This window comes from Callorhinus ursinus, unplaced genomic scaffold (assembly GCF_003265705.2).
Source record: "Callorhinus ursinus isolate GAN/ISIS: 27379988/994484 unplaced genomic scaffold, GSC_fseal_2.0 scaffold3, whole genome shotgun sequence".
Taxonomy (NCBI): Eukaryota; Metazoa; Chordata; class Mammalia; order Carnivora; family Otariidae; genus Callorhinus; species Callorhinus ursinus.
Genome location: NW_027397065.1, coordinates 92,904,384 through 92,923,318, shown reverse-complemented (window position 1 = coordinate 92,923,318; position 18,935 = coordinate 92,904,384). Strand labels below are relative to the sequence as shown.

General features: G+C 53.3%; 1 protein-coding gene across 3 annotated transcripts in view; it reads right to left on the bottom strand.

The window, feature by feature from the left end:
* BRD9 (bromodomain containing 9) overlaps window positions 1-18,895 on the bottom strand; it is a 24,149-nt gene extending 5,254 nt beyond the window's left edge. Inside the window, exons 1-13 of one of the 3 annotated variants that reach the window (XM_025867498.2) lie at window positions 18,778-18,895; window positions 18,044-18,258; window positions 17,597-17,729; window positions 16,108-16,168; window positions 15,562-15,706; window positions 13,948-14,058; window positions 13,060-13,235; window positions 11,797-11,929; window positions 10,138-10,213; window positions 9,031-9,126; window positions 8,027-8,159; window positions 5,545-5,656; window positions 1,930-1,968 (exon numbers count right to left, since the gene is read on the bottom strand). In XM_025867498.2, coding sequence (XP_025723283.1) covers window positions 1,930-1,968; window positions 5,545-5,656; window positions 8,027-8,159; window positions 9,031-9,126; window positions 10,138-10,213; window positions 11,797-11,929; window positions 13,060-13,235; window positions 13,948-14,058; window positions 15,562-15,706; window positions 16,108-16,168; window positions 17,597-17,729; window positions 18,044-18,258; window positions 18,778-18,829 — 1,482 coding nt within the window. In that variant the 5' untranslated portion in view covers window positions 18,830-18,895. The remainder of the gene's footprint in view (window positions 1-1,929; window positions 1,969-5,544; window positions 5,657-8,026; window positions 8,160-9,030; window positions 9,127-10,137; window positions 10,214-11,796; window positions 11,930-13,059; window positions 13,236-13,947; window positions 14,059-15,561; window positions 15,707-16,107; window positions 16,169-17,596; window positions 17,730-18,043; window positions 18,259-18,777) is intronic. The other 2 variants (XM_025867499.2, XM_025867500.2) reach the window with 2 other exon arrangements.
* Window positions 18,896-18,935: the final 40 nt, after the last annotated feature.

The following is an 18,935-nucleotide window of genomic DNA, read 5'->3' as shown; positions in this document are numbered from 1 at the left end:
TGGGTGTGAGCCTCTCCCATCAGACTGTCTGGGCCTGGGTGTGAGCCCTCTCCCACTGGGCTGTCTCATCTGGGTGTGAACCCCATTCTGTTGGACTGTCTCGGGGTGATCCAAGAATTTGCTTGTTTCGACTTTCATAAAAGTCACTTCTGTCTACACTCTGATAAATAACTTCTCTCAAGACGAATTGTTACAGTGATGACTTTGGGCCATCAACACACCAGGCAGAGCTCACATTACAGCGCACGGAGTAGCCAGACACCAGTGGTGAGTGCTGCCATAGTCTTACAACCACCCCAGCCTTACCACCTTGCTCTGCAACCACAGACTGAGGCTTGGCACTGTTTGTTATCCTGCCCAGGGCCCAGCACAAGGCCCTTGTTCCTTACACGGCTGGGACAATCATCCCACAGCTATGGCTTTCAAGGTTTCATAGGTTTATCTGATGACCCTAAAACATGAGGCAAGGTGGAGCCTCTAAGAACAATTTGTAAAAAGCTGGCTTGCTCACAATTTCTTTCCCTAGAAACCACACAGAGCCACAGTCCCCCACACACCCCGAGAAGCATCCCGGGGTTGAGAGTGCCCTGTGGCTCCCCTATAGGAAACTACTCTGGTGCCCACCTTCCCATCAGCCGGTTCTGCGTACTTGTTAAATACGGAGATCTACGCTCCAAGGTAGCACTGAAAAGAACACTGTCGTTAGAGTCTGTGCCTTTGAGTGTGTTAAAATTTAAGTCTAAAGAAAAACACGACTGCTGTATTTGCAGCAATGTCTGGGAGCCCCAAGTGGTGCCGGCAGCACACTGCCACAGATGCCATGGGGGGGTGCAAGCACCGACGGAACGAAGCGAGATGAGGAGAGGCCGGCGCCTCCTCGCCAATGCCAGGCCGCACACCGCCTGCCAACGGGAAAGACACACAATAGCTGCTTGCTACCACAGGCCTGAGGAGGACGGTGGGGAACCGGGGCTTGGTGCCCCTGGAACTGCAGAAGGCCCCTTCTGAAAGCTCCCTGGGCTGCCCTGGGCTATCTGCGTGCAGGCGCTGGCGGCAGGACCGAGGGAGCGCTGGGCTGCCAGCTCAAGACAGCCGACAGCACAGACACCACGTGGGACTTGTGCTCCATGCCACGGCACAACTGCGTAACCAAGAGACCCTGAGCAGAGCCTGCGTGCATCTCAAATCTGGCCACACCAAGGCACACCCTTCAGGGGAGACACCCATGCCACCCTCCCCATTCTGTCACTCGATGAGCCCCACCTGATGGGCACCTGACGTGCCTCCGGAGCGGGCCTTCTGTCCACCGAGGCCAGGTAACACCTGTGACCCAGGCCCCCACAAGCCCACCCAGAGGCCTGGTGCCTCTGCTCCAACACAGAGGCTGTGTTCAAAGCTTGTCAACATGCATGCTCCAAGTTACTCCCAAGGGACAAGAAAAATGGGGAAACTGAGGCCAGACCACGATGAAGTTTCCTCATATGCAGTCTACTTTGGGTGCTGGGGATGCCCTGAGGACATGGATCTGTCAAGCTGGCCTCACTCACAAGTACGCAGTGCACATGCACCTGGCTGACAGCACACAGTACCTCCTGGGAGGGCCGGAAGAACCCATCGCACCAGAAACCAAGCTTGCTCCTTGCTCCACAGGCCCCAGCAGGCCCTCCCCTCCCGGGCACCTGTGAAGACAGAGCCCCCGGCGTGGCCACTGCTCTGCAGCTGCTGTGTGTGGGCTGGAGAAGTGCCGTGGCTTTCCATCCCTCGCCCCAGTCATTAAAAATCACGGCGGAGGAGACTACCACTTAATGTTTCTCAATAAAACACCACACGCACCTCTTCTCAGCCACCCAGTTATCAGAGGCTAAACATGACCGTTCCCCACAGGAACGCTAATAATTGGGTTTTTACTTACATGACCGTACAACTCACCTTCACTTCGTCTGGAGGCTTCACTGGAACATTTCTCCTCTGCAAATCAAAACAGGTGAGAAGCCAGTTTTTCCGAAAGTTTTATATAGAACATTTCATTGACATCATGTACACAAGTATGAATTAAAAACAGCTTAGTCACCATTGCTGGGGTTGTCCCCATGACGTTCACACCATATTGTGAGTCAGAGTTGGGCCTTGCCTGCTTCCATGGAGATGGCAGAGACTGAGCGGACAGCCAACTCGACCCAGGGAGGGCCCAACTCACGTAGCCCCAGCCAAGATCCCCAGTGGGCCAAGCGCCCTGGGAGCACCCTGGGCAGGATAGAGAGGAAGTGGGAGAGCACCCAAACTGTTCTTGCAGCGCTGGACAGCTTAAAACACAAAGTAAAAGTCCAACATTGTACCCTGTGTCTCAGGGGTAACACGGGGGAAAAATACCAGGCCTGGTGGTTTAACCTACTGGATGAAGAAGCACCAGGGCCCTCAGATGGCCTGGGCTACGGGGCCACTACCCTTCTCCTCAGGCTGCACAATACCTACAAGAGGCTTACACTTAACCACTACTGTGTGACCACAACCTGCGTGGGACCCAAAGTCACCTGGGACCACTACCACGTGACCACATTCTGTAGGGACCCCCAGGTACATGTGGCCACGTGTGGAGATCACAGCCTAAACCTAACTGTTCTACAATCTGGCAGGAGCATCACCTTCAAAATAAGCTCGTTGTGTGCATGTACCTAAAAACAATCATTCAGCTTACAAACTTCTGCACCTGAGATCTTTTGTTTGTGACAATGTTTTGGAAATTCCCTCGTGCTGCAATTTTTATAAACTTGAGTAGAAAAATAAATATCGCCACTACTTTAATGTCCTGCTATAAGCACCACACAACATAAAGTCACAGCTCAGACGCTGTGCCCAGGGGCACCCCCAGGAGTAAACTTTCAGACCACAGTACAGAAAACAGCATCTGGAGCACTGTGGCCAAGCACACCTTGAAAAGTGAGAGTTCACTGGCTGGCGGCTGGTGGGGCAAAGTCTGAAGAGGAAAACACAGCTCCCAGCAGGAGCTCCACAAATCCGGGAGGAACACACCCAGCTGACACTAAACTGTGCACAAACAGATGGGACACTGCGGGGCCAGGCACGTATGGGGACACACATCTGTACTCCACCCGGCCAGAGCTAAGTCCTCACTGAAACTTGGCGACCACAGGAGTCCCCAGAAGAGCCATTCCTTAGTATCCGGGCCAAACTCACCCAACATAAAGGCCTCCTAAACCCGCCCTAAGAAAGCTTAAAAACAAACACCAAGAAACCAGGTGACTCACAAGGACTCTGCCTAAAGGAACATCAATGTTCTTTAAAGGAACACGGTAAACCAGACCAGCCTTGCCCAGCAGTAATATAACGTAGGCATACACCAAACTTTAATTTTCTAGTAGCCAACGAAAATTAATGTTAACGTGCAACTGCACTAATGTATTTTACTTAACCTAATGTACTGAAAACATTTAACGTACGATCCAAATAAATCAATGAAAAATTTTTACGTTTCATTTTTTGTACTAGTCTCTAAAATTCTGGTTTGTAGCTCACATTTCATCATATCTAAATTCAGACGAGCCACAGTAAAATCTCCACCAGCCACCTGTGGCCACTGGCTGCGGTATCAGCACGGTCTGCACAAGAGACTCAACAATGTGACACCCAGGATCCAATCAAACAAAAAAGCAGCAAATTGTGGCCTATAAACAGAGGAAAACCTGCCGAGCGGCAAATCCAGAAGTGACAGAGATGACAGAATTAGCGAATAAGGACTTTAAAAGCAGCTGTACTAAATATTATAAATAGGTGCAAAGATTTAAAGGAAAGCATGAATATAACGTGAAAGAAAGGCAGATGAACACAGCACGTGAAGTGAAGTTCAGTGAATGGGATTAACAGCAGATGTAGACGCGGCTCTAAACCAGATCACTCCACTGGAGCCACGGCAACAGAAACCAAATGCGAAGATGGAAAAAAGACTAAAAAGACTAAAAAGGAACAGAGCATTAACAGCATGCAGAACAGGTCCAGATCTCCAACACCTGTGTCAAGGTCCTAGAAAAATGATAGAACTGGGGTGTGGGCAGAAATGGTATTTGAAGAAATAATGGACAAAAATCTTCCAAATTTGATGAAAACTATAAACTGATATGTCCAAGAAGCTCGACAACTGGTACGCGAAATAAACATGAAGAACACCAAGACACAACGAGCCACTGAAAACCAGTTACAAGGGTTCAAATTTAAAAGCATCTACAGGGCGCCTGGGTGGCTCAGTTGGTTAAGCGACTGCCTTCGGCTCAGGTCATGATCCTGGAGTCCCGGGATCGAGTCCCGCATCGGGCTCCCTGCTCAGTGGGGAGTCTGCTTCTCCCTCTGACCCTGCCCCCCCCATGTGCTCTCTCTCCCTCTCTCAAATAAATAAAAATCTTTAAAATAAATAAATAAATAAATAAAAGCATCTAGAGCAGGGGCGCCTGGGTGGCTCAGTCGTTGAGCGTCCACCTTCAGCTCGGGTCATGGTCCCAGGGTCCTGGGATCGAGCCCTGCATGGGGCTCCCTGCTCAGCGGGAAGTGTGCCTCTCCCTCTCCCACTCCCCCTGCTTGTGTTCCCTCTTTCGCTGTGTCTCTCTGTCAAATAAATAAATAAAATCTTAAAAAAATAAAAAATAAAATAAAAATTAAAAAATAAAAGCATCTAGAGCAGCATTCAGTAACCTTTCTCCAAAGGACCGAAGAGCAAATCCTTCAGACTTTGTGGGCCATGTGAGGTCTGTAGCACACTTTTTTTTTTTACAGCCTTTAAGAAAGGTAAAAGAACATTCGCAGCTCATGGGCCCACATTTGCCAATCCTTGATGTGACCAGACGAGAGGTGACAGGTGGAAAACACAGATGAAGATGACCACAAACACTTCGGAAACAATGCAGTCAGGCATCTTTTAAAGTAGACAGGAAAACAACAGTCTGTAATTCCAGACCCAGGAAAGATGAATTTCAAAAATAAAGGTAAAATAAAAATGTTTTTCAGACAAAAAGAAAAGGCTGAGCAAATTCACTGTCAGCAAGTCTATACCACAAGAAATATTAAAGAAGGTTCTTCAGGATGAAGGAAAATAACAGTAGATGAAAGAAATTCCGGTATATAAAAAGTTATAAAGAGGGGCGCCTGGGCTGCTCAGTCGGTTGGGCGGCTGCCTTCGGCTCAGGTCATGACCCCGGGGTCCTGGATCAAGCCCCGCGTCTGGCTCCCTGCGCTGCGGGGAGCCTGCTTCTCCCTCTCCCTCCGCTGCCGCTCTGCCTACTTGTGCTGTCAAATAAATAAAATCTTAAAAAAAAAAAGTTATAAAGAGTGCCAGAAATGGTGGATATGTGGTCAATAGAGAGAACTATTTTTATGTTCCTCTGAAAGAGTATTAACCATTTACAGAAAAAAAAAAGGAAAATAAAAAAAGAGTAAGGGAAGAACAGCCAGCAAGAACGGCGTCGGTCTGGACAGGCTCCTCCAGTGGCCGGAGCCCAGGGCGGGGGTGCCCAGCAAGGGCCCGCACGGCGCACCCACCTGCCTCAGCTGGAAGAGCAGTCGTGAGTGGTCCCCGCCGGTGATCTGGTCCAGGAGGTCATCCACCATCTTCCTGCTGTAGCTCCCAGCATCCTTCACAAACTCCTGCAGGCTGGAAGGGCCGCGAGAGCACATGACCAGACCGCAGCCCAGGCTTCGGCCGTCCAGATGCTCCCACCAATGCCGGAGGTCCTGATCTCACGAGCCCGCCCTGTCAGCCCACCTCCTCAGAAGTTCCCCTGTGAGAGGGTCTTACTGGGCGCACCAACCTCCCAGATATAGTTTTAGGGAGGGAATCAGGAGTCCTCATCAGATCTTCAAAGTGGTCCGTGACCCAAAAAGATTAAAAACATCTCAAGAGAAAATTATTTTTAAAAAAAGTGAATGACAGTCTATATGTATTCAGTTGACCCTTGAACAACACGGGATTAGGGGCACTGAACCCCGCAGCTGAAAATCTGCATATTAACTTCTGACTCTCCCAAAACTTAACCAACAGTCTACTGTTGACCAGAAGCCTTTCTGATGACAGAAAACACTGATCAATACAGATTTTGTAAATTATATGTATTATGCACCATATTCTCACAATAAAGCAAGCTAAAAAAATACACGTTACAAGGAAAATGATCAGAGAGAAAATACGTTTACAACACTGTACTACATTTAATGAAAAGAAAAAAAGCCGCAGGTAAATGGTCTTGCACAATTGAAAGCCGTGTTGCTCAAGGGTCAACCAGATATCTTACACTAACTTCTGTAAAAGAAGGATAATTTTATCTTTTTTTTTTTTTTATTGGATTTAAAAACATAAGTAGATTGAGGAGGATGCTCCACGATGGGGAGGGGAGAGATCAACACGGAAGCACGTCTCTCTGCATATGCCCTAGAGGGTCATTTTGATTTTCGGATAACAGGAATGCTAAATAAATAAATAGATAAATAAAACCAAAATATTTAAAAAGGAGGCAGAGACCAAAAGCCTAAGTCCTAGCATCAAAGCCTGGGCAGAGGCTGAGAAGGGCTTCCAGATGTCAGACCTTCACAGAGTGAGGAGGGCTGGTCTGGAAGTGAAACCGTGACAACACACAAGTCTGCACCAGGAGCATTTTAGGAGAAACCACCAAACTGAGGTGCGAAGGGGCAGGGAGCAGTCGGAACACTCAAGGTGTGGTCTGGAAGTGCCTCAGAACAGAGCGCGTGGGGAGGTGACATGGGGACGCCAGGGAGGAGCGCTGTCTGCCTGCCTCCATGTGCTGCCCATGAGCCTGGGATCCTCGCTGTCCGGCACCCAGAGTCCATATGTGCTTCGGGAGCGGGCACTGGACAAGGCCACCCGGACTGAAGGTGGCTGCTGACCCCGGAGGGCTGTGACAGGGCAGTGGGGGGTAAAGGAGAGGGTCACCACTTGTGATACTGTCCTCGCCCACAGCAAATTCCCTCCCTGGTTTTCCACTTATCTACTTCTTTGGTCTCACAAAAACCTGGTTACATACTCACTTACTGTAATGAGGACTAACTGATTTCTCACTGTTCATTTTTAAATATACCCTGTATTCGGTTTCCAATTAAACAAAGATCTAATGTAGAAAAAAAAAAACATTTCTTAGAGGTTGGCAAAATTTTACTTTCCTCCTGGAAAATTACTAAACTTCTGTAAGAGTAACCCACTTCTACTTGGCACACAAAGCAAAAAAATACACACAAAAACAGTTCTACAAAAACACAGTATTGCATCTATGGTTTTAAGACCACATCTTAATCACTGTCAGGGACTCGACTGTGGCCCATAATTCTTACGCTGAAGCTTTAACCCCAGGATCTCAGAATGTGGACTGTATTTGGGGACAGGGCCTTTAAGACGTGATTAAGTTAGGACAAAAAGTCTTCAAGGTGGGCCCTAATCCATTATGACTGGTGTCTTTAAAGGAAGTGGAGGTCAGGACAGAGGCGCACACAGGACGCTCACGTGAGGACCCAGGGAGACCACGGCGTCTACAAACCAAGGAGAGGCCTCAGGAGAAACCAGCCCCGCCTGCGCCTGGATCTCAGACCAACAGCCTCCAGGACCACCAGAAGATAAATGCCTACTATTTCAGCCATCCGGCCTGCGGTGCTCTGTTTTGGTGGCCCAAGCAGACTACTAGAGCCACGAAGCCACATTTCAATACAGGCACGAAACGAACTCAACATGCACAGCACGGGTTACGCATACACACATTCCTTTCCCCACTACAGCCTGGATCATCACCTGCTCGCACTACCAGCTGAGTTACCAGAGCTTCGACATCAACCTGCGGCACACTTGCGGCTGACGGGAAGTAACGTGGAAATTTCTGCTGTGCGGACCCACTGCCGCTGGCCGTCGCCCCCACACACGCACAGGCAGGCCGCCCACTGCGGGCCGGGGAGATGTTCCCGCCGCAGAGCGGGCAAGAAGCCGGTCCGCGTTTCCGCACGCGCCTAGGCCAACCCTGCTCACCTCAGCGCGCACTGCACACCCGTCTCGTCTCCGTAGGCAGAATACAGCAGCTCCGTTTCGTCCGATTTCAAGTCGCCAAATACGGAATTGTTGTGCATTGACAGCGCGGTGGTGGCGCTGGAGAGAAACGTCACTGAGAGCACGAGAGGGGAGCACAAGGGCATGAGATGCGTGCCGGCGTTCTGCAGGCTGGGCACCCCCACCAGGCCCCCCCACGAGCCCCCACTGTCACGCGCTTTCTTCTGCATGCAAATGCCGCCCCTCAGCACACCCCAAGAGTAGCAGCGTTCGGGGCCTAGCCAGCAGAAACGCCTCAGCACCTCGTGCTACGTCTGAGCCGTGACCGCAGAGAAGTGTGTGTGTTCTGCAGGGGCCAGAGCGCCAGCATATCCCATCCCACCCCAGACGGCACTGGGGACAGAGCCTGCAGGGAGGGCAGGCGCCTGCCAAGGGCAGGTCAAGGGACTCAGCTGGTCCGTGCCCTGAAGGAGGCATCGCTGCAGCTCCATGCGGAGTCAGGGCTCGAGAGGAACGGTGCGGGGGAGCCCTCTAGGCCTCTCCCCACTTGATGCCAGTAGGACCAGTGTGAACAGAAAATGTCCCCTGGGAACAAAACTGCTGCTCGCCCGGACACACCCCAAAACCAGCAAGCCGGCCGCAAATGCCTGTCAGGCAGAAGCACAGGCGCAGCCCGCACAGCAGTCAGCCCCCTCCCCTCCCCCACTGCGCCCACCCCTGCCCGCCATCATTCTCTGGACGCCTTCGTGCACCCTCCCCGGCATCAGCACGGAGCTCAGACCCACCCACTGGTAAGAGCAGACAGCAGGAGCTTGCCCGCTCACTTTTGCTCCCCTCACTTCAAATGACCTGAACGTCACTGCTATTTCAGAGCCAGCGTGTGACTACGGTACTAAAAACAGGTAAGCCAGGAAGATCTTGGGGGGGGGGACTCAGGGTCCACACCTCTGCTGTGACCCCCTGCCCCTACCTGCCGCCTCACTCACCTTTGCCCCTTCTTTCGTCTTTGAAGCCCAGTGTGGTGAAGCCCGGGAGCAGCTTGCTGGAGAGCGAGCTCAGGTCCACGGGGTGGGTCTCCTCCTCTGTAAAGGGACCAGGCTGTGAGCAGGTGGCTTGGGGAGCTCCCAGCCCCCACACTGCCTCACCTGGACACCTAGGGAGGCTCAGGGGCTCTCTACAAAGACCAGCTAAGATCAGCTTTACAGAAGCCACTACAATTCTCAAACCTTCACTCTCTCTTTCTAAGCTAGGAGTTATCACTCATTTCAGCCAGAGTAGAGAAGTCAGCCACGGTCCACAGGGGGTATATGTCAGAGAACACTAAGTCCCTATCTAGGTCCACATTAAAGAACACTGCCAAGAGCCCCAGGCGGCGGGAGTGGCCCCACACCCAGGTGGGCGAGAACAATGGAGAGTATTTTATTTTCCTTTCCATGCGAGAGAATAGAATGTATTACAAGTGCAAGTGAGCTTTGCTTTTCCTCAAAGGGAAGCCTTCGAGGCACTTTTCAAAGAGATGGAGAAGTACATAAATGCTTCTTAGAACCCACAGAAAAGACTGCACAGGTGCACAAATCCAGCATCTGTGTCTCCACCAAGATCTTCCTTAACACAACGATCAAATGGGGTATTTCTTCTAAAGCTCACGTCTAGGCCTCTTTCGAGCATGGTGAGTGGGAGACTGAGCACTCTGGTTTCTCACAGGGAGCCCTAACTGAGTAAATCCTTTGTGACAGTACCAGGAAGTCAGGCCGTGAGGGTTTCTAGAACCACAGCTCTGGGGGAGTGCAGCTCCAGTCCTGCTGCCTGTGCTGGGGACTGTCGGGCAGAAGTGGTCTGACCAGGACCTCCGCCCCACAGGACGACTGCCCTCTGTCCATTTATCACGCCCGGGTCCTGTCAAGGGGGACATATACAGGAGCATGAAACCAGACGGGGACTCATCTCTATGCTTTCCTACTGGTGCCACGCTCTGCAGGGGAAATGCCAATCTCAAACAGGTTACGAAGTTTTAAAATCCTTGCCAGTGCAGAGACTAACAAAGCAGTGTGTGGGCCTCAGAGAAGCCCAGCCCTGCAAGGGGCCACACGCACCGTCGGCGTCTGGCTCGGCCGTGTTGACCACGCTGTAGAGCAGGCTGCCGTCCCCGTTCTTCTTCAGATATCCCATCTGCAAGAAAGCACAACTGAATGCCCGTCCCCTGACTAGCATCCTGTGGTTGCAGTTTCTACGGACATGCCAACAAAATAGAGGCCTTCCGGTATGACCTAACTGGGATGAATCCCAGAAAGCCAGGAGATTCTTGGTTTCCCTGTGGGAAAGGCTACAGAGGCCCCTCTCATACCTTTCCGAACTTAATTTCAGACCTGTGTGCACTGGAAGAACTCAGATTCCTTGTGACCCTTCTAAAAGAGCTTTTGAAACAGGAGGCTTTACCCAGAAACAACCATTTTACAGGACGTCAGAACCTGAGCCAGATGAGCTAGAACAAGACTCTGGTCACCAAGGGCCATGTCTGTGGACGGCCTAGAGGCTCCATCTCTAAACCACAAGGGGCTCACTTCCACTTAAAGACCAACCACCAAACAAAACCACTCCTCTTCAGAAGGCCACCAGAAAGGTCCAGGAAGAGGGACACCTGCATGTCGGTGTGGGGAACGGGAGGAGGGTGGCCTTCGGGCCTGCACCCTGGAGCCTGTGGAGCCTGAGTGCAGGGCTGGGAGGGGAGGGGAAGCGAAGACAGGGGATCCATTGCCACTGACCGAGTAACTGCAGTCAGGTTTCTCGCTGTGGAATTCAAACACCCGAAAGACAGGGTTGAGTGAAGACGGAGCCGAGCAGGCATGGTGCCGGGAGCAATGGGGGTTTGGGTGTGGAAACACGCTTCGAGTGCACGCAGGTCAGCACTGGGTCTTTCTGAGCCCCACCCAAGGAGGGCGCCACCCAGGGCCCGGGCTCCCTGGAGACCCCAGGGCCGGAGCACTACAGGTGTGCAGACCAGTGGGTCCAGCAGCACAACACCACGAGCTACACAGGAAACTTCAAACTTTTCACCAGGAAGGTTTAAAGATGTACAAAGACGTTGACCTCAATATCTCACATAACCCAGCATACCTAAAACACCATCATTCAAAATTATTTACGTACCACCCCACACGCATCTTAAAGCCTTCACGTGGAAAAAAGGATGGACAGTTCTAAAGGTTTTTTTATACAGAGTACATGCTGACATAAGACCGGATACACCAGGTCAAGTAAAAGGCACCAGGATTAATTTCACCTCTGTTCTCGTTACCAGACTTAAAACTGTACACAGGACCCTCGCGGTTTCTACTGGACATGCTGGTCTATTCTTATGGCAAGGTGCTCAAAGGATGGTGGGGCCTCTTCCTGAGGATGAGCAGCTGCTGGGGCGGCTCCCACGGGCCATGCCTGGGTCACATGGAACCCCCGGGGCACTGCAGAGGGGTACAGAGACGCAAGCACACCGGGACAAGGTTCCAGCTGCAGTGCAGAAGCCTGGTGGGGCCCAGCCTCCAGCAACAGTGATCAACATCCCACCAAAGGGTGAGCCTGTCCACGGGCGTCCACACACTACAACTACACACCACTTCCATGAGGGTCCTGCCTTCAAGGTGCCCCTGGAAGCCCCCTCCCACCCAGGAGATGAGGCTGGTGACAGGAGCCAACATGACCCTGCGGTGACCAATGCATCAACTAGGTGCCGCCCTGCCCAGCCCTCCTGACGCTACCTTGCCCCCTGGGAGGAGCCGGCTGATCCTGTCCCGAGCCTCGTCAGCTGCATGCTCCACCAAGGCCAGGACATGCTCCTCCGCCGTGCTGTCCGTCAGGCTGCAAGCATTTCCTTCTGGCTCAAACATGCAGCTATGAAGCGGGAACAGCGCACAAGTCACCAGGAGGCCAGGGCACACGCCCCTCCTACCTCCCCCAGGGCCAGCCCCTAACACGCCTCGAGGTCACCAGGGGCTGGTAGCAGGAAGCACACCTTAACCCTGCCCTTTTAGCTGTAACCACAGCAACACAAAACACATCCACCAAGAGTGGGGGCAACCCAAACGGCCACCAGACGTTCCTCACCTGTGAGTCATCTAAGAGCTGCCCAAAGGGAACCTTACCACCTGCCAGGAAGCTCACAAACCCAGTGTCATTCAAGGCACCATTAGAAAAAGGGCAGGACTCCATGGCGGGCTGAAGCACCCGCAACAAATATGAGCTATGAACACAAGGCCATGAGGCCCCAGGGGCATCCCAAGCCTCCAGCAGGTGGCCACAAGCCCCATGTGAAGGAGTTCCTTCCTTAAACAGTCAAGAGTCACTGGGTGCAGCACTCAAGGGAGGTGGCCTCCCCTGTGAAAGGGTCTAGAAACAAATAGGTAGATCCCTTCTAAGGAGCTGTGGGAGCAAACCCTGCCTGGGGACCCCAAGCCTACAAAAAGGCCCTTGCTCTGGTTCAGGGTGTACGGCTGCAGGAGCTGGGGGCTCAGGGAGTACGATGAGAAAGAAGCCCCCACTCCCATGCATGCAGCCTGCCCAACACAGCACAGTTATGTCCCCTGAGCAGGGGACAGCCAAGCCAGGCCATCAGCATGCGTTCTGCATGGGAGGGAACCTCTTGGGAGTGAAGGGCCAACAATTATTCACAAACGACACGCATGTGGGAACAGCGGTGGTCAGATGGGCTCCGGTGACACACCCAGGACGGAGCCCGTGTGTGGTGGCAGGGGCTGTCCCGCCTTTGGCACCTTATGTCCATCAGCGTGACAGTGACTCTCCTGCAGGACAAGTCCTGGCTGGTCCAGGTTGCTTGCTGGCCACCTGGGAACACCTAAGGCTAGAGCGTGGACCCAAGCCCCTGGGGACTGTGCTCCCCCCACCTTGCACAAGCAGCCCATCTGTGAGCTCCTCCAAGGCCGTGGGCACCAGCAGGGGCTGCCCCCTCACCCGCCTTCCCGAGGTGCGTGTCCCACGCAATAGGCAAATGCACTTCTCTTTACCTGATGACTTCTCTACTCGGCCTTTTGGATTTCTTGGCAGTTTCTACTTGTACAGGTACCACTTCAGGAACAGGTTCCTCGACAGCTGTATCTTCATTGCCCAGAAGAGCTGCCTGCTGAGAAAAATCCATGTCCTGCATAAACGACATGCTGCGCTTCAAAGCTAACAGCCGCTCCTAGAATCAAAAAGGACAGAGCAGCAGGGCTTTACCTCTGCCTCACAGCCAGGGTGCCATGACGATGGGTGGGATGGGGATGTGGCCACAGCCTCACCTGGCCTAACAGCTGATCCCCACGGCGCTACCGTGGGAGGTGGTGGTGGGAGTCAGCACCAACGGTGCAGCCAACTGGCCGGGAGCACCCGGGGCTGGCCGAGGGGACAGGCCAGAGGGCACAGGGGCTGCACCTCACCTATAGGCTGATCAGGCACAAGGCACTGGTCCTAGATGCATGACACATGCAACCTGGCTCATGGGACAGATCTGGGAAGCCACGCCGGACGGCCAAGATGTCCCATCTGGATTCAGTGGGCAGCCACGTAAAACAACAAATCACAGGCTGGCTGCAATCCAGTGAGACAAGACACCCAAGCTCAGATCAACAGATCCAGAACTTTCCACCAACCCTAAGGAGACATTACAGCTGGATCATGAGCAGGAGCAGAGAGAGAGAGAGAGAGAGAGAGAGAGAGAGAGAGAGCGCGCGAGAGCGCCAGCTTGGAGGGGAGGGTGGCCTGGGACGTCTACCCTAGAGCAGAGGGATCCACACCGCGGCCAGTGACGGATGGATGGAAGCATGTCATTCACTGGGGTGAGGTTCTGTTTAGGCATAAAAACACAGAGGAGAATTCTCATTTCTGTGGCTCCTCGCTGCCAAAGGGCTTCTTACTTTGCTCATCATCTTAAAGCCTGCGTGAAGGATCTTCTTGGCTAACTTGTAGTACACAGTGTCTGGTCTGTTGTAGGTCATGGCATTATCACACATCAGCTTAAAATCTGCCTGAAAAGGGAAAAAAAAAATAGTACCATCCAATCTGAAACACGACCAAGACAACAGCATAAACGGGATTCCTATCAAGAGGCTAAAAGTGAGTGGGAAACAACTGGATTAGGCTCTTCAGTTTAACATACAGTTTTCAGACCTTCAGAAAAATGTTCCTAATTGTTCACTCACTGGTCTTTCCCTGCACACAGTGAGAAGCCTGCCAAGCCCCAAACCTCCTCCCGAGCGTGACACACGCATGTTGTAAGAACACGGCAGCCCTCTCTTCCGTCTCCAGCTCTCCCGCTTTGGGAGAAGCTCAGACATAAACAGGAACAAGTGCCGACAGCCACGTTCTTTTCATCAGAGCCAAGGGACGAGCGGGGACCAGGGCACATCTGTGTCCTCTATCTCTGGGATTTTTCCACAGAATTCAGAATTTTGTCTATGGGTAATTACAAGTATCAGAGCAAACACTTCCACTAACACAAGGAAACTCTTACTGAACAACTTATATTAAAAATAAACTATTGGAAACCTCAGTATTTTGTCACCCTAAACAAATTACATATGGCACACACCTGTCACAGGTGAGTCAGCCATCAGGATGCACAAGGACAGCGAAAGCCAGCCAGGGAACACAGTGCAAACTACCCCAGCCCTTCCCGAGCTCCAGCATGGCCCCACGCCAAGGTCCCCGGGGCTGGGCCTGAGGCCGTGAAGCCCCCATCCTTCGGTGGCCCCAAGGTACCAGTCTTGAGAACGTAGGAAAAGGGGGATGCTGCTCACATCCAGGACGGTCACTGGGCAGCAGACCAAACTGGGACCCAAGTTAGGAAAGTGAAGGACTTGCAGGCTGCCACTAGCCATCTGCCCTGGGGCAGTGCCCGACCCTCCGGAGGAAACACCCACTCTATGCAATACCCTTTCGCGTGGCACTGCTTCCGCAGCTCGGCAAACCTTGTCACATCACCGGGAAATGAAAGTAAAAAAGCCAAGCCTTCCAAATTTAACCAAAACTAAGAAAGCAAGCCCTTTCATAAATGACATGATTGCCAAAGCTGTCAAGCACTCATTTTGATCCCCCCTGGGTTTCAAAGCCGAGATATAATTTCCACCTCATAGGTAGTAGCAAGAAATGGATTTAAGAGCTATGTACTCAGGTGTTATTAAGAATTTATTATTCAAAAAAATTAAATTCCCAGTTACTATAAAACTAAAAATTAGGAAAACTGCATTTCTAGATATACCCACTCTGGAGCCAGACCAAATCGACACACTCCTGCATGACCCAATGTGTTCCTATGGCTTGCAACATATGGTCGGGCTTCCAGACAAAAATGCAGAGGACATTTCGGCCAACCCATTCCCCCCGATGCTGTGTTTGGGTGACCTCAATCCAAACACCCAAATGCCCATGGAAATCTGCAACCGGGAACAAGCTAAAGTGGACAAAGTGTTCACTGGACATAAACACACAGAGCCTCATAGCAGGGATTTCAGGAACTGAAACCAGGTTACCTTAAATTCTGTGACAGACTTGTATTCATTGGCTACAATCTTGTCTTTCATTGTGCCAAAATCCATGGGATGTTTTATTATCATTGAGTATCCAGGAGCAATTGCATCCGTGACGGGAAAAGCAAAAAATCCATGAGGATCTTTTCTGAAAACAAAAACATCTTTATTTAAACTGGGAAAACCATAAATCTAGGTTTTCAAGTGATACAAAACCCCTCATGATAAATACGTAATACAACTCACCAAGTTTTAAGTTACTATCTTAAAAACAAAACCTATGCTCTTTAGAACTGCGGTAGATGTTTTGATGACTACAAATCCCCAAACTGCCGTCCCGGTCCCAGCCATGACGTCTGCACCACGGCAGCCTTGACCGGCCTGCAAGGGCTTGGCAGACGGAGCTCTCCCTGCACACTGCTCCCGCGCACGCCTGACCACCCCCCACCAGACTAGGCGAGGGTCTGCTCCACAGGTGGCAGAGCTGGGAGAAGAACACCTCACAAGGGAAGACACCCCACGCGTCCAAGCTCTTGAGAATCTGTTTACCTCTGGAGCTGGCGGAGGAAGTGCTCTAACAGTTGCTGAATAGGCGTGCTCTCGTTCTCAGCTGACGAGTCAAAAAATAAAGAAATAAAGATGAGTCGAGAGATTTTGGTATTTGGAGAGCTCCAACTCCACAGTGTGTGTTAGCCATTTCGTGTTTCACAGTGTCTTAGGTTCCAATCAGAACTGGGTACCAGAATAAACCAGACTAGGCCTGGCCCCCAAGCAGCTCAGCTGGGTGGGAAAGGACTTCGATCACAGCATCAGTCCCCAAAACCCTTAGCACAACAACAGGGAGCTGTCACTCATCAGTCTATGACCGTCCAGGCCACTACCGGGCCCGGTACACCCCAGACACACTACAAAGAAGAGGACAGAGGCTTTGGACGCAGAGCTGGAGCTTCACCAATTATCATTTTGGGAGTCCCAAACCTCTGGTCATGCCCGTTCCTCACCTGTGAAAAAGGCACTCAAATACACACTGCGCCAGGGTTCTTGTGAGAGCTGCCGTTAACTGCGTCTCTGGGCCCACCGTGTGAAAACGTGGATTTTTGCCAGCGTTGCTTTTGTTCTCTCAGCTGTGAGAAGGCGTGTGATCTATCCTCGTGCCACCACCCACTGAGGGCCACACCCAGCACCCAGACCCCGGTCTCTGAATGCCATGCTGCGCAAAGGAACCAGGGCTCCTTGGGGTGATGGCTGGTTCCAGGGTTGAAGCACAACAGAAGTGCAGACCTCCAGTGGGTCCTCAACAGAGACAGTGACCAGGGCAGGTGTGAAGAGCAGCTCTTCAGGCACTCGGTGAGGGAAGCACTGCACATGTGACCTCGAGTGAGCAGCGGGTTCAGACTAAGCTCATGGTGACCAGAGACTGTCCAAACTCCGCAGACTTCACGCCTGACCTTCTCTGTGCCCCACCGTGCCTCGCGGCCCCGAGTCTACCACGACACTAACCTGCACAGGGGACGGGGACTGCAGGAACACAGCACCCCCACAACGCCTGCAATACAACACCCCCTCCTCCCTCCCAAATTGTAGGCAGTCAAACCCAAAGTCCAGAAAAGAAACGCCTGAGACAAGACTGCGTCTCTCAGTGCCTCCTGACTACGTGAAAGCCTGTGGGAAGTGACCGCACACAGATCAGAGACTCCCAAGCGTTTCGGAGCCTCTCCTTTGCTGAGGCTGGCACAGAAACCCCCCGTGGTTTCTGACAGCCTCAGTGACTGACCCGAGTACTAGTTTCCTCCCATCCACGATGAGCTCAGGAGTTTCAAGAGGAGGAGAACACAGGAAAAGTCGCTGGCCAAGCCCTGCTCTAGAAGCTCAGAGGGGACAGCAAGACCTCAGGCCCAGCTACGTTTCCTGTTGGGAAAGCGGCATTCCCTCCCTCCCGTGCTCCTCCCAGGGAGCTGATGGGCACGCCAGCGCCAGCCACGAGGTCACGGAGATGAGCCATGAAGCTCCAGGAAAGCCTCCACAGCGCTCCACTCGCCTGGCTGCGTCCGGCACGCGCGCACGGGCCTATCAGGGGGCGGCTCCACATCCACCTTCTTCCCAGGATCAAAGTCATCGGCCTCTCCCTCCGTGTCGCCATGCTCTTTTTCCCGTTTCCGCTTCTTCTCCTCCTGTGAGGCAGAGTCAGGGCAGCGAGAGCAAGGCAAGCAGTTTTAAACAGATCTCCTGTAACTGAGGGGAAACACGAAGCTGAGAGAGAAAAGCCCCCTCCAGCAGCACTTCTCGCTTCAGACTCCCACCTTCGACGACCACCCCGCAGCCTGGGTCAGAAACGATGCACGAAGAGCCAGAAACACAGCGAAGGGCCTTCCCGATTTGTGTTTTGCTACCAACAGAACAACCCTCTCCTGAGGCCCCGCAGCACTTACGGGCGGCCCTCCGGAGGGCTTGGGGCCACCACGTGCCAACCGCGACCGAGCTTTACCTTTCTTTTCCTTCTTTCTTCGTCATCGAGGTGCTTCTCCTTCTCCGACTTCTTTTTCTTCTTCTTCTTTTTCTCTTTGTGTCGCTCGCGCTCGTGGTCTGACCTGTCATCGTAGTAACTGGAGTCGTGCCCAGACCCCGAGAGCTCGGTCACTTCGCTTCCTCCAACCTTGAGGACCAGCTTCAGGGGCTTCTCCAGGGGCTTGTCCGTGTAATCTGTGGGCAGAGCAGCAGGCTTCACCGGGCGCTCGCCACGTGTGGCGGCACAAGCTACGGCCCAGCGGCGGGGCGGCCCCTGTGCAGGCGTGAGCAGGAGATCGCCGAGGCCCCAGGAGGCGGCGGGATCGGCCAGGCGACGGCGGCGGCAGAAGCAGCAAAGGGGAGCCGGCGGGGCGGCCGGCCGTTCGCTCCGCTTCGGCCGCACTAGGCTCGGGGAGGCGCAGCGTCGGGGCGCAGGAGCGGAGCGGGGCCCAAGCTCCCGGCCGTGCTCACCGCCTCCGTCCCGCGGAGCTGCCGCCGGAACCCGCAGGCACCGGGCTCGCCGACGGGGGCCCACAGAGGAGCCTGGCTCCTCCCTCGCGGACGCGGGGGGCGAACCGGGTGCTGGGCGGCCTGCACTCCCGCCTGGAGCCGCGGCTGGGGGCCCCCGGAGGCCCGGGGGCCGCCCCGGGACCCCCGCCCGCCGCGAACGCCCGCCCGCCCGCCCGGCGTCACAAAGCGCGCCCGCCGCCTCACCCTCGTAGGACGAGCGCCACTCGGTCTTGTGCTTCTTGTGCTTCTTGCCCATGGCGGCGCGGGGCCGGGGCGCGGGGCCGAGGGCAGCAGCGGGCCGGGCCGGAGCGTGGCCGCCGCCGCCGCCCTGGCTGGCCGCCCGCCTCGCCCCGCGGAGATCG